At 46.4% G+C, this 20,719-nt stretch overlaps 1 protein-coding gene across 10 annotated transcripts in view; it reads right to left on the minus strand.

Annotated features, from left to right (window-relative positions):
- Nucleotides 1-78: 78 nt before the first annotated feature.
- The window catches only part of MEGF11 (multiple EGF like domains 11), a 285,557-nt gene continuing 264,916 nt past the window's right edge, over nucleotides 79-20,719 (minus strand). For 4 of the 10 annotated variants that reach the window (XM_074917685.1, XM_074917686.1, XM_074917683.1 and 1 more), the window contains 4 exons: nucleotides 16,935-17,001; nucleotides 10,087-10,143; nucleotides 3,150-3,356; nucleotides 79-2,812 (listed from right to left, as the gene is read on the minus strand). In XM_074917685.1, coding sequence (XP_074773786.1) covers nucleotides 2,652-2,812; nucleotides 3,150-3,356; nucleotides 10,087-10,143; nucleotides 16,935-17,001 — 492 coding nt within the window. In that variant the 3' untranslated portion in view covers nucleotides 79-2,651. Of the gene's footprint in view, nucleotides 2,813-3,149; nucleotides 3,357-4,178; nucleotides 4,504-10,086; nucleotides 10,144-13,036; nucleotides 13,109-16,934; nucleotides 17,002-20,719 lie in introns of those variants that run through there. The other 6 variants (XM_074917690.1, XM_074917687.1, XM_074917688.1 and 3 more) reach the window with 5 other exon arrangements.

Below are 20,719 nucleotides of genomic sequence, written 5' to 3' on the forward strand. Positions count from 1 at the left end.
GGAGCATGTCCGGGGGCCTCTCAGCATCACGGGAGGGCTCGCTCAGACCCGCTGAGGTTAAACTGCTGAGGAGCTGTGATAAAGGTGCACACAGAGCCAGTTAGGTTTTGGCTTAATGCGAGGCCTTACTCGAACTGAACTCCAAATTACAGTCTGCATTACAGCATTGTGTTTTCTGAGAAATCCTGCAACTTCTGGCTCGTAAACCTGGCGCCTGTGGGGTTTTTATGTTGGGTGGGGACAACCCCTTTGTGGCCAGCCCCATCACCCGGCGAACTCGGACCTGAACATGGGCTGGAAATGTTAGTCTGTGAATGAGTACGTTTGAGAAATACACACTGAGAGAAATTCAATTTATTTTGTACAAGGTAGAATACCTTCGCACAGTGAACAAATATATTACAAATCTGTCTTGCCTTAGAAAAGTATTGCCATTTTGGTGCCTATTTTCTATGCTAATGCTAATATACAAGAAGTTACTTTTTGTTTGTTTGTTTTTTATTCGTTGGTTTGTTTTTCCTGTTAAGCTCTATGCATCCATTGCATTTGGTTTGAAAATCCAGCTTTGAAAAAAAACAACCAAAAACTGAGCGCATCTTTGCTCTCTGGAGTCTCATCGCAAACTTTAGAGCAACTCACACAAATATCGGTCAGGGTGGCAGCTGAGACTGCTTGTGCTAGGTGTCAAGATGGGTCTCTAACAAGAGTGTGCCTTATCGAGCTGCCTTTCTTTTCATATTTTTGAGGTAAGTCTTTCTATTCACATACATAAAATATATTCCTACTGGCCCTACAAAATAATTGTCTACTTACATCTCAAATAAGGCTTTCCTGGAAAATAAAATTCCTATTGCTGATCAGTCATTGCCCCCATGCACACATGCAGCATTCGTGTAACTACTGATGCATTATCCTGCAACATGAAGATCTGCTGCTCTGGAAACCTGGGGGCCCCCTGGGCTCCCCTTGCCCGTCTGGCTTTGCGCAGAGTTTCGGAGCCGCCCGTCCACCCGCCGGGCTCCCAGCTCCTCCAGCAGCGCCTCCCTGGGGCTCCCCACGCCCCGACATGGGCCCGCTGCTGCCGGGCTGCCACGGCTCCGGCTCCGCCGTGCCAGGGGCTCACTCCCCGGGGTGAGGGCTGGGCCCCACCGCTTGCCCTGAATGCTCCGGAGCCGGGATCAAGCCGCTGCCTCCAAGGTGGAAGGCTCCTCTTACCAGTCCCCTAGACCAGCAGGTTAGGTGAGCAATTGTACTTTGAGTGACTGATTGGTGCTGGTTTTGTTCTCTTCTACTTCCATCAGAATGGCAAATGTGCAACAGAAGGTTTTGGGTTTTTTTTTATATTTAAGAGGCAATCAACTTGCTACTTCCACGTTTGCCTAATAAAATTACATACTTAGAATCAATACTATTTCATGCTCAAAATCTACAAGGAACTGCTTAACGGCAAGTATTCTACTTTCTAGGTCAATAAAGACTACAAAAAAAAAATAAATCATGGTGGCTTAGTCCAAAACTTTACCGTGGGCCAACCCCTTGATAATTACTTCACAAACAGCTGCTGAAAAAGAAAACCCAGTTTCAGCTCAATTTAATGACATTTCAGGTAGAATCATCAACGGATAAAGTTGCACTACATGGTAATGCACATCAAATTAAAGGGTGTCATAAATGGCATGCTGTTAAGTGAATCATGATGGGATGGTTTGTAAAGATGGTCAAGAGAAGCTGACGTGTCAGCTTGAGGAAAGGAAACCAAACCAGGGTTAGTCTGTGGAAACCGGCAGTGTCCCAGGGAAGTAAATGAAGCTGCATCAGTTTACACTGCTTGACAAATCCAGTGGTTTTATCTAACAAAATAGAAGCTGTATAAGGAAAATTAAAGCCTATCTGTGCCAATCAAAGTACTTTATAGCTTGTTAAAAGTGTGGTAAGCTGGGTGTGAGACTCATTGTTGAAACTCAAGTCCTTAGCAAAGATGAGTGGATGTTTGCCAAGATATTACCTTCTAAAAACTGCACAGAATGTGTCTGTGTTAATATTCCTCAACTGAAATACCCTGGTACTGAATATAAAGATGAACATCTCGGTGCTAATTGCCAAGCACGATCTGCACAGGTTGCACATGGTGAGAGCAGTGAATGAGGTTTCCAGACAGTGAAATGACAAGTTTCCCTGCTTTCGTTCAGAAAGATGTCCATTTCCATGACAAAGATGTAAAATACATTCCAGCATATTCCTAGTCACCTTGTTCCTAAGAGTAAAAGGTTTCTTGATGCAGTTGGTAGAAATGTACATCTATAAGTCCTTCTACTTAGCATGTTCTTGTGTTTTATTTTACAGCAAAGCCAGGGTTAGAATACACATCACGGAGAGTTTTGCCTGGAGCATGTAGACGCCTTCCTGGGGTGATGTACTCCAGTCACGCGTGGAGGAGGTTCTCATTAGTTCCTGTTACCCATATAAAAATGTCTTTATAAATAACATCATGCAGCAGCAGTTGGCCCAAGCTGATGTTGTGTTACGTTAGGTCCTTGCGTAAGACAGTCTGAAGTCCCGTCAACATCCTGCAGTGCAGAAAAGGATTGTCTTCTCTTTTGCTTCCTCAAAGTTTGTGTTTGCAGCACAGTGCACCAGGGAAGTTCATCCCTTTAAGACTGCTTGTCCCAAGATGGCCCGTGCGTCGGGCTGTGCCTTACGGGGAGGAGGTCGTAGTGACTAGGAATGTGACTGTTCCTAGGCAGGTCGTATGGATTTTGGAGGTAACTGGCACTCCGACCGCGGGTGTCTTGGACCACGCTGACGGTGGGCTCTGGAGAAGCAAAGAAAACTGGGTTACGGTAACTAGCAGCACTTCCAAAACTAGTTGTATTTTGTCACAAGCACAGAACATCAGCTTCCCAAACCATCTCTTCCCCTCGCAGCTTTACGGGCAGCGTGTGGGGCAGAGCAGGGAGAAAACCACCAAAGAGATCCGAGGGCAGGTAGCCCTGCAGATAATGTCTTCAAAAGAGCAGCGCTTTCCAAATCTGGCAGCATGGACAAGCCCGTGTGCTACTTGTGTTGGGAAAGGGGAAAAAAAAAATAATCAGCACCTACAATAAAAACACCAACAGTTGGAACAGCCCTTCTGCTGCCCACCCACTTACCAACTTCATAGATGTTCTTATTGGCTGTCGATGAAGTTGGCATTTCTGAATATGGGGACTCCCTGTGACCAGGCGATTTCATTTCCACGTAGCTGCTTTCGGAGTGTTTGCATGTTAAAATGGGGGGGTCTTTAATGGTGGCGTATGGGTTTTCACTGCTGTTCAGAGAACAAGTGCTGGAGCTGCACACAGATTCTTTCATATAATCTGCAAAACAAGAGTGGAGTGTGTGTGTTAGAGTTGTTAGCTTGCTTAGGTTAATTAGAGCTGAACCTCTGCAGGAAGGGTGGGGGGGACAAGGGGCAGGGGGGTAAGGAAGATCCTTGAAGCATCCAGCACAGACACCCGGCGCTTGTGCTCTGGGTGTGTCCAGACCATTGCATCCACAACTCACTAGCAGGAAAGAAATAAAAACCTGTTCGATACCGAAGGTTTTCCTGTAAAAGGTTCTAGTTGTCATTTACTGCAATATTTAATTGGAGGTGGCAATCCTTTCCTTCCCTCCCCCTGATTCCTAAGGAGCTACGTTTTAATCCCGCTCCGCCTGCCCCACAGACCCATGCACGCGGCCGTGGCGAGGCGGCTCTGCAGGCAGGACCTTCTGCTGGTCCCTGGCCTGCTGGGCCAGCTACAGGGTTAGTGTCCCGGGGGCTCTGGCCAACATCAAATGCCATATGTTTGAATGCAAAACATTTCTAGCAGGCTTAGAACTGCATCAGTGCAGTGCATGCACGTGTGTCCCCTGAGAGCTCCGGTTTCTGGGGCTATCCAGCTCCAGGAGAAACCTCTTCATATTCCCGCTGCCATTAAGACTGGGAGGAGGCTGCACCTGCTAGCAGGGAATGCTTGGGTTTCCGCGGGGGGGGACAAGCCTCCATCTGAACCTTGCTTTTGCTTGGCTTTTTTTTTTTTTTTTCCCCCTCCGTCGCTGCAGACATCTACTGCTCCTCTCCCCTAGGCTGGAGAAAACAGGAGATGGTGACGGAGGAGGTGCTACATGGGGAGAACAAGGTTGGTGTGTGAGTTGTAACCACCCGTCTCCCCTGTCGGTGACCCTGGCTGGGATAGGCCAGCCTGCTGCAAGGTACAGTGCCAGTCTTGCTTTAAAAATAAAAAAAAAAACAACAATAAGAGAATAAATAGGTCTTAACATTGACATTCAAGAACGTGCCATTGCTGCTGTGTGCATCCTGCTGGGCAGTGCCATTAATTTAGAATTAGAGCGATGCAATGAAAGATGAGGCATTTTCTTGTGCTGGGTTACAGTACAAAGGCAGATCCTGGTATATATGAAATACTCCCGGTGAAATAGCGGGACTTGCAAAATAGCTGCAATCCCAGCTGCCCCCGCTATCTAGTATGGGAGACAAAAAGAGAAATTCAGGTTAAGAAATAGACAGACAACAAGATATCGCTTCTCCTTTACAAACCTCGTCTCTGTGCCTAGCCGCCCCATCCTGCTCACTCACTGCTCAGGTTTGCCTCGCTCTGTGGTGCGATTCTCCCTCTGTCAGCTCTGGGTTGTGTCTGTGTGTCTGTGTGTGTCTGCGTGTCCGTCAGCCCCCGGGCCCGGTGCCTGCGTCTTGGCTCAGCTGGGCATAGCCCTGAGCCACCGGCGGCCCGAGCAAAGTGTCAGGTTGTGCCCTGCGGCCTGCAGCAAGCTATCGCGTTTCTGTGCTCCGATTTCAGTGATATGAGCAAATCTGGAGAGTTCTCAGCTCTCGGGTGAATGAAACCAGCTTGGTAGGAAGCTCCACAGCAAAGCAAAGCAGCTGGACCATGCTGGGACCATCACGGGCGTGAGGGCTGGCAGAGGGCCTGGCACCAGTGCAATGTTTAGTAATAAAATTAAGAAATTTGTCTGACTTCAGCCTCGGTGAGATTAACAATGCCTTTGCTTCAAAGTAAAACACATCTGCTTTGGTACATCACAGGAGATGGGACCCAAAGAAACGCAAATATTCCCCAGCTGCTGGTAGCAGGGTTTGGCCCTCCAGCTTCACCAGCCCCATCCCAGTACAAGCAGGTGGGTGAAAATCAGTCCCGTCCTGTCCCTCTAATGAGCAAGACCAAAGGGTTCTGCACATGATCCAGCTCAGCATTATTAGCTTTTGCTATGAATATGACTTTAATTAAGGTGCCATGCAGTCTAGGTTCCGTTAGTGTTTAAAGGTGAGGAGACAGCAGACAAAGACTAACAAAGCCTATAATAAAATTAAAAACTTTAGGCTAAAATACCTGTGCTGGGTGAACTATCTCATGTGGGCAAGAAACTGAAGGCTCTGGGCACTGCAGGAGCACTCACCGTTTCAGGGACATAACCCCGATGAGGGGGAGAGACTCGGCCCTGAGGCTTTTATTTCTTCCTTAGTCAAAAAAAGGCTCAGCTCTACCTGCCAGCAAGTTACAGCTTCTGGTGGCTATGAGGAGTACATAGTGCTTGTCAGGAGAGCCTGGGCAGCCTTCCATCAGCCAGCTCTAAATTTTGGGGCGAGAGGACAAGAAGACAGTGGCAAACTTGCTTCTCTGCCTCAAGCCATGCTGCTCCTGGGGCAGAAGGCAGGAGCTCACAGAAGGCATCACCGTGAGCAGGTGCCTGTGGCTCTCAGAGCGTGCGAGGCCGAGTGGGCAAAGCGAGCTCCACGTGCAAGCGTGAGGCTGCCGGCGCCCTGAGAGTCCCCTACAAAGCAGTCCCTGTCAGCACCATGGCTGGGAGGGGACAAATCAAACCAGAGCTGGGTTTAGATTAATAAAATGTCAATTATAAAAGACTGCTGGCTGCTACTGTGAAAAGGAGGAAGAGCGAGCAGTCCCGCTCCTGTGGTGCTGTAGCAGGCAGGTGAATAGCTGCGTGGGTCAGTGCTGGTTTGTTTATGGAAGTGGGCACATCAGAGTGAGCTGGCATAGGCCAAAATCCCAGCACATCATATGTTTTATTACATCCAGCTCAGCTACTTTTATCTTCCTATGCTAAAATTCACTTGTACTGCTGCCAGGGCTGACACTACCCCCAGGCAGGTGTCCCTCAGGCTGTAGCCGCAGCACCAGCCCTTCCTGTCCCAGGACCCTGTCAGCAAATACCAGTGAAATACCACTTGGGCTGCCCAGACTCATTTGGCCTTTCCCAAGAATTGCCTTTTCCCAGAAGAAATTGAGAAACAGCACGCCCAAGAGCCGATTCCCACTGACGTAAATGGGAACACTGTGACTAGCTGGGGATTAGCCCCTTTGCTCTGGATACAGTATAATTTACGGAGCACCAGCGTATGTTCGGTAACGTGCTATACACCAGGGAGTCATTAGCCCACAAGACACATTATGCACAAGATCGTGGAGAGTTTAACTCTAAAGGACGTAGAAGCATCTGAGTTACTTCGTTATTGAGGTAATTTGGGGATAATTAAAAAGTCTGGCATCGATTGTCAAATTTCATTTCCTGACTTAAATTTCACCCAGAACAAATGTATTTAGAAATTCTCAGCCCGTTCACCCTGCAGGCCATGTGTGAGCTCTGACGAGGCCACCTCATCATCTTCCCCGGGCCCACGGGCTCTGGGGAGGTGCAGAGCCCAGCCCGACCCATGGCACTGCCACCAGCAGCGCGGGCACTGGCTGCAAGCGCTTGATCAGCTGGACACGAGAAATATGGGGAATACGCTCTAATTTTGAAGTCCCTGTCTTCTGTGTTGCCTGGATACCAATCACCAGACCTTTGAAGGTTTTATTTTTATTACCAGGGACTGGAAATGTACTTGTCCCTCCCACAGACCAGGTTCTTCTCTTTTGCCCTGAATAGCCTCTGGCATACAAATGACAGCCTTGGTGCCTACTGCCACGATTGAAGTGCTAATGAAATATGATGTACACAGGTAAAACACGCTCTCCTACTATTTAATCACATTTATGGATGACGTTCAGTGTAGCGTGCCTTTCTGGCTGCTTTATTAACCTGGCTAACCTTCGCCGCTTCAGGACAGTAGAATAGCGATGGCTTATTGCTGCTTTTCAGTGTGACACAGTTGTGGGGACACATTACTGCACAACAAACGGATGAACCACACTGCACCAAGGCCCACATCCCTGAGGTAAGTGTATTAGTGTTTCTAACTGCTGGGATTTTGCTGGCTATTGTGCAAAGCATAGGGGTTATTCCTTAAAATGTTAGTGCCTGAGGTCACATTATTCCACCAGTGCATCAACATTCATTTAAAAAAAACCCCTGAGAAACAGAAAAGGACTCAGCTGCAATAAAAAGCTTGCGACTGGTATCACTGAACACCATGCACAGGAAAGAAACTGCTCTGAAAAACCTTGTGACGGCTCAACCACTGTCACCACGTGCCACAGGGCTTCGTGCTGGCACCGTGGCCTCCAGCCCCTCGCTGCCCCGACTGGCTCCTGCTGCTTCGCCCTGTGGGTGACCTGGCAAACACAAACTGGCCATGCTTAACCCCCCGGGCCTCCACTAGCAGCACGGCCACTGCATTTCTAGTGACAGATCACAAAAGGGACACCCCTGTCCCGGCTGCCGTGTGCTGGGGACAGCCTCCAGCCAGGCCAGCACGCAGCAGGGGCTGCGGAACTGGGGGCTGCGGAACTGGGGGCTGTGGTCTCCTCAGAGGAGAACTGGGGGAAGTGGGGAGCGGACCAGGTCCATCATAGCCTGAACTCCACCTCAGGGGCCCCCCATGCCCCCTCCCCACAGTGCATCCTGCGCAGTGCCCGGGGCTGGGCTCAGGAGCACCAAACGCTGTTTCCAGCTGCAGGGGAAGCTTTCTCCAGATAGACCTAGCACAGACTGATGGGAAAAGACATCATCTTTAAACTGAATAAAAGTATATAAAAACAAAGCTCCTGCCTGCCAAGTTTTTGCTATCAGAATCCAATTGTTTGGGATGGGAGTTTCTTTTATCTGAATGACCCAGCCTAGCAGATGCCCTCTCTCCATCTTTCTGATGAATTTGGCTAGTCAGGGCCAACGCAAGACCTGGCAGGGTGAGGAAGAGCTGCGCGCTGAGCATCGGGCACGTCACCCGGCTCCTTCTGCTGGGAGACTCACTGGGGATGAGAGTGCCCGTGCTGCTGCCAGAGCCCTGGCACCGCCTGAGCCCAGCAACTGACCTTCAGACAGGGCTATCGGAGAGCTTTAGCCATCCAAAGGAAGATGCTTCTGAGACATCTCAGCTACTAACTACCTGCAGGGAAGCTACTGAAAATCCCTGGGAAGTCAGGTGTTTCCCTGCACCCTGCCCTTGCCAGCACCAGCCGTGCCTGTCTGCAGCAGCTCATCTGCCACAAGGAACACATCAACGTTCCTGACATGGCTTCTGGGCCTGATTTTTCAATTCATAAGGAGAGAAAGATGTAAAGAAAATGGCTCAGATCCTAAACAATAAACAAAATATGTAGCAGCAGAAAATATACTTCACAGTTTGCTGTTACTGTAATTCTTTTTCTGTCATTCACACTGGTTTCCCACGCTCTGACTGTGTCTATGGACGGGAATTCCTACTGTGTGTGTTCAAAGCAGCTTTTTAACTTTGTAAACACAGTAATCTAGTTTAATCTTGAAATTACTAGTTCCATGTAAAGAGAACAACTAGCTATACTATAATAAGATTCTTTTCCTGAAAAAGAGAATCATTGAAGTAGGTGAAACCAGCAGATTGAGTAAAATATACATACATAACCCTTTTAATATTTTAAATTTAGCTTTATAAGGAAAGACTTAGTCATGGATTATTGGTTTCCTTTGGTGATTCTGTGTGATAAGGTGATGTTTTAGCAAATATTCTGTCACTTTATTTTGTAAGCAGCAGCTACGAAGTGATTAGTGTTCTCTAGGGCTGGTTATAATCTGGTCATTGCTTTTTATGTGGACTAGCTTTCAATATTCCTTGTTAGTTCAGATAAAGGTCTTGCTCTGTAGCACCTTGGCCACAGCAGACCCATGGGTGTCCTGACACCAGCTCTGTGTGAAGGTACCATTTTCCCAGTTACTCAGCTGCTACCAGCTCAAGTGTGTTACAGAAAGAGTCTGTGCAGTATTCACCTCCTTGGCTGATGGAGGGACTTTCCCAACTGGTGTGTACAGACACAACAGCCTTGAATTCAGCTCAAGGACCTCAGCCTGCAACCTGCCTATTCCCAGTGAGACAGGCTCCTTGCTCCGTATTCTGGAGCACAGGTCCAGTGTGCCAAACCCCAGCCCAGTCAGTCAGGAGCTTGTGGGGACCACTGTGCCAAGGGGTCTTGTAGTCCACACATAACTGGGATATTTTGAATGTAAACCTGGAGGACAACTGAAATCTAAAATCACTGGGCCTTGTGCTCATGACTCATCTATGATCCCTTTTTAGAACTGCCCTGGAGTCAATGCCCATTAATTGCTTCATGCCAGCATGACTGGTTAATGTACTGAGTGAGGTCTTTTCTCAAGCTCTGCTATAAATCTCTTTCAGCAAAGGCCACATAGCAGGGTCAGCTTGTTTTCCAGTGGCTTTTTTTAAGCTCAGGATGGCGAAGAGCCTTAGGGAGCCACAACTTAGCAGGCAAACGCACCAGTCTCATCAGCAGCTGCCACCAGAAAGCCCCTGTAGGATGGCTAATAGGTCCTAAAAGAGCTTCCCCTGGCCAGACAGCTTCACCTGCACCTCCTGCCCCTGCAGCAAAGCCCTCCCTTTTTGTCTTATTCTGCTTTGCCGAGCCTACGGCCTTGTAAAGACTCGCATCCATAATTCATGGACCCCAGACATCTGGCTTGGAGTCAGGAGTGCTGCCAGCTGAGCCACGCAGGCATATTTTGTAGGTAATTGCTCTGTCCCTTTCTGTCTCTGCATGGCCACTCTCCCGGGTGCTCAGGTCTCCTATCTCACCTCTTCTACGACACCCTCCTCAAACTCTTTGCCAGGGTGGCTGCAGGCACTGGATACCATACCTTTGAAGCTTTTTTCCATTATGTATGTGTTCTGACGTCTATCCATCCCACAAGCACCTGCATAAAAATGATATATAATGGAAAACAAATAAATATTTATGTAAATTGGTTTGCTTTGACTACTGAGCAGCATATATTCTTTCCTCTAAATTGTACATCAAGGCCCTCATTTAGGGAGGCTCTTAAGCACATCCTCAGCTGTAAGCATGCGCTCAGCTTCAGTGGGGATTCTGTGCATGCCTAAAATTATGCATATGCTTAAGAGCTTCCCTTCCAGGGAGGGCTTTCCTGAAGCAGGGTACTGCTTGTTACCAAGAACAGCTATCCATCAGAACAGAAAAAAAAAAAAATCATCAGCCAATACGTTCATTACTGAAACACTGGGTTGGCTTAGTAAAAGAAGCCTAACACATATCCTTTCAAATCTGAGTCTGCAGGTTACTGTACATTAATCGGTGACTAATTTTAGGCTTGGTTTCATTTGTAGATAGTATGTTACTTAATTCACAGTCTTAGATTCTAGAGTGTGTACAATCTTTCTACATTACCTAATATGATTTTGCTTATAAATTTGCACAGTTCAATAACTAATGTGCCAATAGTGCCTAAGTGACTACAGTGGTCTGAAAATGCAGCAAGTGAGAGCAGAGAGCTGATAGCAAAGACTTCTGCCTTATGCAATGCTGTAAGAAGTTGCTGTTCCTACACCAGTGGAAGAAGGGGATGGGAACCTTTTCCATTTTCACTACTGCAAATTATCCTATATATCAGTTAAAAGGAAAATCTGATGTAAACCTCTAAATCTTTTTAACTATAGAATCTGATATTTCTTATTGACTAGCAAAATCAACACAAATTTGGTTACTGAGATAGGAATGTCTTTGTGGCTTATGGGATTCCCAATTAAATAACTAAGTTATGCTGGTAAAAGAGCAAACAATGTGTCCCAGAGGTCTCCCAGCTATTTGTCCTTGCATGTCCTCTGGTTGCTACAGAAAAAGCAGTCACCACCACTGGCAGTGCTGTACCAGTCCTTTTTTCACAACAGCTTTGGTTTTTTGCTAAATAAGAAAAATCACTAAATTAGACAGTAAGTGTGTTACTGGCACGTCAAAACCAAATCCCTTTGCTCTGATTCTCAGTGTCCATCCCTGAGCACAGGAAAAGGGCTGGTAGTACCCCACTGGCTCTCTGTGATGGGGCTCTTTCCCTTCTGGCCAAGAGTGAGCTCCACAAACCATCTGAGCACCTTCTGCTTTGCTTTCCATCACTTGTCCTGAGCCAGTTCCCAGACTCGCCCCCCGAAAGATGCAGAGGGGAAGGCTGACCGGGTGCTTTGGGCATAGCGGGGAAGCTCTTTCACATAAGAGCATTAGCAGTGTGCTTTATTTCTTTCCTGTATTCTTCTTGGGCAGAGTCCTGAGTGAAGAGGCTGGAGCTAATTCACCCCTTGGCTCACATCCACAGGCCTGGGCTCTCTTTCCCAGCAGCGGTGCTCCCAGAGGCCATCCCCGATGACCACACGTCCTCCTGCCAGGGCTGAGCAAGCCTCCAGGAGCACCCCAGCGGTGTTTGGGCCAGCTTCGCAGGAGAAGACACAGCATGCCTCCGGCAGGAGGCAGCTCACACCACACAGAGCAAGGCTGGCATGTAAGGACCTGGTGAGCACCCAGCTGGGGTTACAGGGTGGAGAGGGCTGCAGCCGTGAAGAGAGAGCAGTGGCAGGGAAGTAACAAGAGATCCAGGCTGAGCCATGGGGAGCAGCATTGCACATGTAGTGCAACAGCATCAGAGGAGGAACCTCTGGCTTTGGAAGACGGGAAGGGATAACTTTGCTCAGGACCGTGATCTACCTAGTCCTCCCTAGTAACTTTAAAATATTGACCAGTCATGCTGGAGTTAGAGATAAAGCAAGCAGCAAAACCCACAGGACTGATCCCCTAGCTGCTGGGGATTAATGAATTGGTTAAAATAAGGACCATGAAGAGTAAGTGGCTTATCAAAACAGAGGTTACCCAGGGAACGGTCAGCTGTGCTCGCTGCACAGCCCATCCTTGTACAAGAATGTTGCATCTGTTCTGAGCACCTTGATCAGATCTTTACAGTGTGTTCCCACTGCCACTGTGAAGGCCTGAATGAAGGCTGAAGCCTTGGAGCTGCTGTGAGGATGCAATGATATCACCCAGCACTTTTGGTAGCTCAGAAGGGAAGGACTCCACCTTCTGAGCACATCTCATTAGCTCAGCTCCATGTGAGCTCCTGCCAGTTCTATTGGAAATGTCAGGCACATCTGGAAGGGTTTCTGCAGCAGCACCAGATCACTGTGCCTGCTCTGAACAAACCTAAACTTGCTGTGAGAGCCTCCCCGAGGGCAGGCTGCTGTGTTAACACAGGGTTTGTCTGAGTCACCCTGACTTCTGGTTCTGAGCCGGGTAACAGGCAGTCCTTGCCCACACCGAGCTGCAAAATAGCACATTGCCACGCTTCAGCTTAGTTCTCACCCGTGTGGCTGTAGAACACTCACAGGAAAAAAAGGTGGGGTACACCTGCTAGGAAAGGTACAGGTAGGGCTGGTGCTGCCTTGGGAGGGCTACGTGACCCCTGAAAGCCCTTCCCAACCTATTCTCTGTAATTCTGCCCTTCTACCTTTAGTCTTCTTTTATGTCTGTTATAATCCTGTGGGGTTTATGACCCATTTTTGTGTATTCATTGCATTCCTCTGGAGGTGATACAAATGATGGATACATTATTTTTTAAACTGAAAATGTAGTTAATGTGGAAAAGCATAAAGAGTCCGGGAATCTGGCACTTGAGGAAAGCCTAGGTATAAGTTTGAAGCTAAATAGTTGCTGGGATGGAATCAGCCTCAGCTGGAAATATTTTTCCTCACCTCTTGGCTTTGAGAAAAATGCAAAGTCAGCCCTGAATCAAACTTTGTGGCTTTGGTCCTCTGGAATAAATGCGGCTTTGAGTCATTCAAAATGTGCTGTAAATCACACTTTAGTCTCTGCACTGAGGACTGCTGTTGAAAAAAGCATCACAGATAAAACCATTTTTGTCTGCAGCTCACTGTGTCCAGCACTCAAGCCAATGATCATAACAACCTTTTCTACACTCAGTAGGTGGTTTAGGGCTTTTGACTTGCTTGGAATAGCAGCTGGAAGCTGGACTCTGCAATTGCTTAATGCAGACTGGACTAGAGCAAGAGAGATTAGCCGCAGGGCAAACGATTCCAGTTCTGCAACAAGCAAGAGCAAATAGAAAATGCAAAGACAAGCCATTCCTTGAAACTGGTAGGACTAGGCTGCATTGAACAGGTAGTGACACAGAGCGAAGGTGACAAAGCATCTCTTCTTGGCACCACAGAGTCCCCAAACTCTGATCTTAAGCACACGCCCATGAGAATTAATTGTGCAAATGTGCTCATCACTAGACTCCAAGTCCATTTGACAGATATGATTATCTCTCTGACAAAGCCTGGTATTTGAAGCTCACAAGCAAATGTGCCAGCAGTAAAATTACAGGCTGTGTTCTGCCCCTTGCATTTCCCAGTTGGAAAGAACACAAACCTGGCAACTTTAGTCCTACAAAACAGGCAAAATAATACCTGCAGTCTGGTAAGATCCATTGTATGTGTATGTACAGTGGTTATACATATGAATACTTATATATATACATCGGATATATGCATAGACATGCATACACGTATCATGGTTTTCTACGCAATTTCTTCCTGTTAGGTTCAGAGAGCCCTGCTGGTATCAGAGGGAACACATGCATTGACTTAGATAGGCGTTACATCGTGGCCTAGGTTAAGACTAGTTTTTCTTGGCATCACATACAGCAAACAGCCTCTGGCCATCTGACACATGCTCTTCCCAGGAAGCTGGTGCTGGGTCAGGTGAATTCACACTCCTGTTTTCTTGCCACATTTGTTCTGTCGCCTTGATCTGTGCTGCTGTGGCAGTGGGCAGGAGAATCATCTGAAATAATGACCATGGTGGACTCTGAAATGGGCTGTTCCTCTGGCCTTGAGCCGCCTCTATATGAACAGCCCTTTCTCTGCTCCTTCAGAGAACATCTTTCTTTCATTCCCTTTCCAAATAAAATGTCTGAGGAATGACTGCTGGCTGAGCAAGGATCAATGATGCAAACTGTGAGCAATTAAAAGGTGTTTTCCAAAGCTGTAAAAGTGCAGCCTGCAAGAGTGAGGAGAGCAAAGAGGGGTTAATTAAAGCACTCAAACCTGTTACCTGTGGGATTGCATTTATGAGCAAATAGAAAGTACATGGTATTTCCAGAAAGCATTCTGTTATCCTCTTTTAGACACAGATGTAGAGATACATTGCTTGGAAGTGAAGAGCTGGGGTGCCAAGCAGACAGAAAAGGGCATGATACCACCAGTCAGTAGTGCTCTGCTCCTGCTAGAAACAGTCTCCTGGCTTCTACTGAGCTGCCAGCTGCTGCTCCTGAGTAAGGCAGCATCTTCTCCTTGGGAGTAGCTGCTTCTCCCACTCTCCCTGAGCTGTGAGATCAAAGGGGAGTCTAAGCCTTGATCCAGTGTGGTTGCGAGAAGCAAGGTTTTCCCCATCAGAAGAGTCCCTGAATGCTTACAGCCGGTCTGAGCACAGCCATGACCCTGAAAAGTGACGGTATGCTGCAGTTCAAGGTATAAAATGTGTCAGCCTGGGACAGATCTGGACAGCATCCAACTTTGAGCACAGTATTTGATCAGAAGTGCATTTCATAGGTCAAAAAAAAATTAAGAAAACTCCTTATGATTGCAGGTTTTAGAAGATGAGTGCCCAAGTTAATTTTCACATGGATATTCTTATGCTTGCCTTTCCTCCAACTATAATTCATATTTATGACACTTGCAGTTTCTAACAAGCCTACAGATATTTTTGTGAGCCTGATACTCATGCAGTTGGTGCAAAGAGCCTGTCCTTTGGGACTGCTGCCTCTGCCAGAGGAGTAGCTGGTGGAAGAACCAGGGAAGTGATCAGAAGAATTGAGGTTTTTCCATCCATTCCGAATTCTTCTTCCATTTCTAATCTTCCCTGCTTCCAGCTCACTTACACGTCTTCTGTCTATAATATTTCACGGGGTCACAATAGAGGAGTTGTCCACTGCTATTTTCTCTATTTTTCACTGAATCCAGCCATGTACAACACTTGGCTGCTATTCCAACACATGAGCTGGAGCATCTTGTCATAAAAACTAAGGCTAATAGTGGGATGAGAAGGTAGTACACCTCTTTAACTCTTCAGTAGTTCCATGCATGATGCAGTTTAAAGGTCAAGATCCCCTCTGTGACTTTATTAGGCTTCACTTGTATTTTAAGTTTACAATTCAAAATTTAAGTTTTTCACTTTCTTCTGAAATTTTCCCATGTAAGTGGAATCAGCAGCTTTTATTGCACAAAAGTCACACCATGAAATGAAAACGTTTCACAGGTTCATGTAAAAATGGCTTTGATCTGAGCAGGAATTTATCATTATGTAAGTTAGCATAAGCAAACATTAATTTTGGTACTGAAAGGGAGAAAAAAATATCTCTTTTATATCAATTAGTGTGAAAAAGACATTTTGAAAGAAACAAGGTAAAAAAGTATCTGGGATGCAAAATGCCATGGAAAAAGTAGTGACTATTTTGCTGGAGACCACTTAGCTGAAGTATTTATCATTTCTACATAATTCTTACTGCAAAGGCATTTAGCATTGCTTCTGTTGGTAAAATAAAATGCATGAATGCAGGACAAATGTGGCATACAGGGAGTTTAGGACACTGCAAGATAAAAACAAATAAAGCTAGTGAGCAAAGCAGTAAAATGGTAAAAGGAAAATTAACTTGATTTGAGGAGCATCTGGAAATCCTCACTACCCCCAACACTCCATGTTATATACAGATAAGCACAAAAGCAGTTCTGCAGTTTATTATACAGAAGAAAACATTAATGTTGATAATGATGGAAAAGGTTTTACATTAAAGCTTGACAGGTTTGTGATTTTCCTGATGCAGGGAAGACTTGTTCTTTGGAGCAAGGCATGGTGTGTGACCAAAAGAGCAGTGACAAGATGTGATGCCTGGTAGTGCCCTGTGTTAATTCCTTTGCCATGTGAGCTGTGAGATAGTTGACCTTAAAAATCCCATAATACCACTTTCAGTAAGATATTAGTAATCCCAATAAAGGAAAGGGAAAATGCTTTCTGTCACTGACAAGCTAAACTCCAAATGTTCAGATAGGAAAACAAATTGCAGCCAAAGCACTAAATCTGGATAGATTTTTTGAGATGAGAGCTGCTAAAAACCCTGTTAAAACTGAAGCCAGGGAGAATAAACTCAGAAATGGCAATTAGACTTCACTCTTGGCTTGTTTGCACTGGCTGGTTGTTTGAAATTGCCTGAAAAATGGCCACTGTATGATTAACTGGGAGATAACAGGGTGTATCACATGCTCCAGCTCCTGCCAGAGGCTCCACAGTTTTATCAAGATGCCAGTATTTAGTGCTAAACTTTATGAAGGAAAAAAAAAAAAATCCCAAATTTGAATTTTTAATGTTCTAAGTTAGTCCTTGAAAAAAATGTATAGAGTAGATGATAGTGATTCAAACCAAGCAACCGAGGAAGGGAGACCAGGATGAGTATCGACTCTGCTTTCCCAATCCGTGGTTTGTGGTAAAGGAAATAATTTTAATTCTTCATCTTTCACTATTGGCAATTCTGATTGTGAAGTAAAGACAGCGCTGATACCCTTCATTATTGTTAATGCTTTTATGAAAGGCTGATTTGGATTTGGAATTGCTCTAAAGTCTACTAAAGTGATTAAATTGTTTAAAATTACTGACCTAGTTCATTCAGATAGCTGTAGGGTCTCCAGTCTGCAGTTTCTCTGTCAAGGATTTTGTTACTGAGCTGTTCAAAAAGTATGATAATGGGTTAATGGTGTAATAAACAGACAGTTCCCACCCAAGACTTCAGCCCAGTGATGTCATGAATAAAAATGAGAGATGACTATCACCTTGGTCTCACCATTTGAGTTCTTTAAATGTATGAATTTGACAGTTGTTCACTAGCATTAGGAAAAATCACAAAGGAAAGTCACTTCACCAAGCAATGAACACAAGCATGCTGGAAAATAAAGGATTTCCTTCGGTAACCAGTAATCACGACTCGAATGCCAGTGTACATGGAGTGGCATGCTGGCAGTTTCAAAATAACTAATGAAGAAGGATGGATCAAAACCACCTACATAACATGCAGATAGGAGCTGCTCGGAACAAAGGGGATTTGCTAATGCATCTGTGTATTTAGTTAGGAGAGATGTAATGGCTACAAGATTTCTCTCAATTCAAGGAAAAAAACGTTGGCAATAACAAAGCATAAAACCCCGTTCAGATCTGCCAGCAAAAGCAGAGAGGAGTCCAGGGCTGCCATCCAGATGCTACTGTTGGAAAAACACCCCTTGCAGCATGACAGCTGGGACCCCCCCATGTCCCAGGGCGCCCGTGCCAGCGCGGCTGGGGAAGGCTGATATTGTATTAAGCACATGTGTCAATATGTTCTTGATTTTTCTGCCATTTGTAGAAGCCTCACTTGAGCTGGGTAATGCCTCAGTACAGCACCGAGAGGCAAGTGCAGCGTCTCTCTGAGGGATGGGGGTTTGGGGGGCCTGGAGTGAGCTTGCTGGAGCATCTCTTATGGCACTCAGTGAAAGGAGAGGGGCTGTTGCTTTGGGGGTGCACGGCTCCAACACAGCAAAAGTGGCTCAACAAAGCGTATGGTCATCAGGTGAGTCCCAGCAAGGAGGAGCTGTGAATCACTGTACTTGTTAAAGCTGCTGAATTTTCCACCTCGACATTTTTCCCTTGAAAGGCACACCTGCTGAAAGTACAGCTGGTCCTGAGGAAGTGACAGTTCAAGAGCAAATCCCAACCCCGTTTCCAGAAAATTAGTTATGAAGCCATCGTTGCTCTTCTGTGTCTGCTTCCAAACTGGAAAGCCCCCTGCCTCTGTTTCAGAGGGTTCAGCTCTGCTATTTTACTATATTTACAAGGAAATGCTTAACAATAAAGGAGGTTAAAATTGAAACAAAGTGTTCAAAATTACCACAACATTTCTTTTTTCCTGATCTCTCATTAATTTTTGCTTAGCTTTCATAATGTGTTTTAAGACCTGGAACAAAAAACCTCACTGATGTGTTCAAGTCCACTGGGATATAAAATCCCAGCTGGTACCCAGCACCTACAGCCAGACCCCAAAGGTATTGTCACCCACCTTCACAGTTCTATTTAACAGCCCTCAGGGCCACAGCCACCCCACTTCAGGGTGCAGCAGCCCCACATTTTATCCCTGTGCCTGCAGAGCACCCGCTGTCCCCGGACACTGAGGACGGCTTTGCAGGAAGCCCAGAGTGCCCCGACACTCCTGGCATTACCTGACAGTGCAGGTGTCACCTGGGGGAAAGGAGACGAGGCCCTGTGCTCTCAGGTCACGTAGTCCCACATGTCCCCTGTGTGCGTGGTCAAAAATATCTTTATGTTGTGCTACCGGCCCAGGAGCCCTGCGAAGGGTGAGATGCACTGGGCAGGGTGCTGGACAAAGAGACATGATGGGCCAAACCCTGTTTTGGAGAGATTTCCTTAAAGGAAACAGCCAGATGGGATGGGATAAAAGGGCTGTCCTGTGTATCAGTCGTGGACACTGCTCTGTGCCATGTAACACAGACAGAATCTCAGGGGCAGGGCAGTCTCCAAGCAAAGTGGTGGAGCACACCATGACCTGCAGGGAATAACCATGTCATGGGAGGTGGAGAAATACAGCAGGAAGGAGAAATGCTGGCCAAAGAGAGGGGAGGAGGGCATGGGGCTGGGCAGCCATGCAGCTCCTCTGCCCCTTGGTTTAAATAGGGACCACACTGATGGGGGCTTAGGGTCAGGAAATCTCTGGCGAAAGTTCCTCTATGGGGACTAGCGGGATCCTCTCAGCTAGCCAGACATTCTTCTGCAAGCTTCCCCAAAGCTGGTCACAGGATAAAGCTGCAGAGCTCTGCAGCCTCTCCCTTATCTCTAGGGAAAGCACCTGCAAATACTCCTCTCTACCAGGACTATCACATTTAGGGCAACTACACTATACATATTAAAAAATGCACATTGACATTTAGAAGCTTTTATCTGATCGCAGAAACTGGATTTCATTTGGGTGAAGGTTTGTAACAACCAGAGGCAAAACCTTGCCCTCATTGACTGAATCCTGCTGATTGAATTCCATTGATTCAGGATGCAGAAAGTGGTCTGATGTGTTTCTACACCAAATGTACTCTGCCCTGGCCTAAACAGACATGGGAGAAACCACATTGCGAGCACAGCAGAGAGCACAGGTAGGAAAGGCTGTGCATGCACACGCACGCACACACAGTGTTGGGTCCCTCTACAAGCAACTGCACAGTATTTTTAGAGCTATTCAGCTGAAGCTTTTACACTATGAAATAGGTTTCATAATTTGCAAAGCATGTAACTGTGCTCCAAATGGGCCAAACTCCAGCCTGGAAGAAAGATTTAGGACACACAATAACGCAAATACACCGACCACACACACACACAGATGTGTATATATACACGCATATATATGTGTAAGTTTACACACACAAACAGATATAGATTAACGCCAGCACACTGAAAGAAGCCCATTTCAAATCCATCTGAAATCCAGGCTCTGGCTGAAAGGGACCCTGCTGCTGAGCCACTAGCACTGACCTTGCAAGAGGCATTAATTCAGGGCGGTTCTGTGCCCTGGCTGTGAGGGAAGTGAAGCCAGATGATCACGACGGTCCCTTGTGGCCCTACAGTCCATGAATCTCACATCAGACAGCACCAGCAGCGCAGTGATAGCTATATCTAGTGCCTCATCCTGTTCCTTCTCATTTTCTGTCTCTATATATTCCCACTAAGGTAACATGTGTCATCAGCTCATTAGGCACCTTTGCACCAGCCACTCTCCTCAAGGACATGCCCAGAGCAGAGAGAAAGTTGATAAAGCTGGTTGCCTGCAATATTTCTAGAGCACTCATTGCCCCAGAGCAGTGGCTGTGACTGCACATCCTTGCTCCTGGCATGGGCTGTGCATCTGGCGTCTCCCAGTTGACAATGCAGGAGTCATTTCTTTATTATTCAGCAGTTCCTTGTACTCCCCCAAAACCGGGAACATAAACACTGGCAGCGGATACATGGTACGGAAGGATGGGGCAGTCAGGGCAAACAAGCAAGGCCAAGGCGATGAAAAGCAGATGGGTTTGTGATGTGGTCACAGAGAATGTTCCTGGCCCCTCGCTTGGCCTGTGGAAATGATCACAGCCCCGCTAACGGCACTGTCAGTTTTCATCAGAGGAGCTCACGGCTTTCTTCTTCGTCTCGAAACTTGCAGCAATAACATGAATGCTGATTTTCAATCCAGCTGCACCACTTGGATCACATTTATTAAAGTCTTGGAGTTTCTATTAAAAGCTGTGTTTTTGCAGGATTTATAAATCAGTTCACAAACCTAAAATTTGGCATGAAGAACTATGGGCTAGAATTGATTTTTTTTTTTAATGAAATGATTTGGGGACATTTCTAAGATTTTCAGAATGCAGTAA

This window comes from Athene noctua, chromosome 13 (genome assembly GCF_965140245.1).
Source record: "Athene noctua chromosome 13, bAthNoc1.hap1.1, whole genome shotgun sequence".
Taxonomy (NCBI): domain Eukaryota; kingdom Metazoa; phylum Chordata; class Aves; order Strigiformes; family Strigidae; genus Athene; species Athene noctua.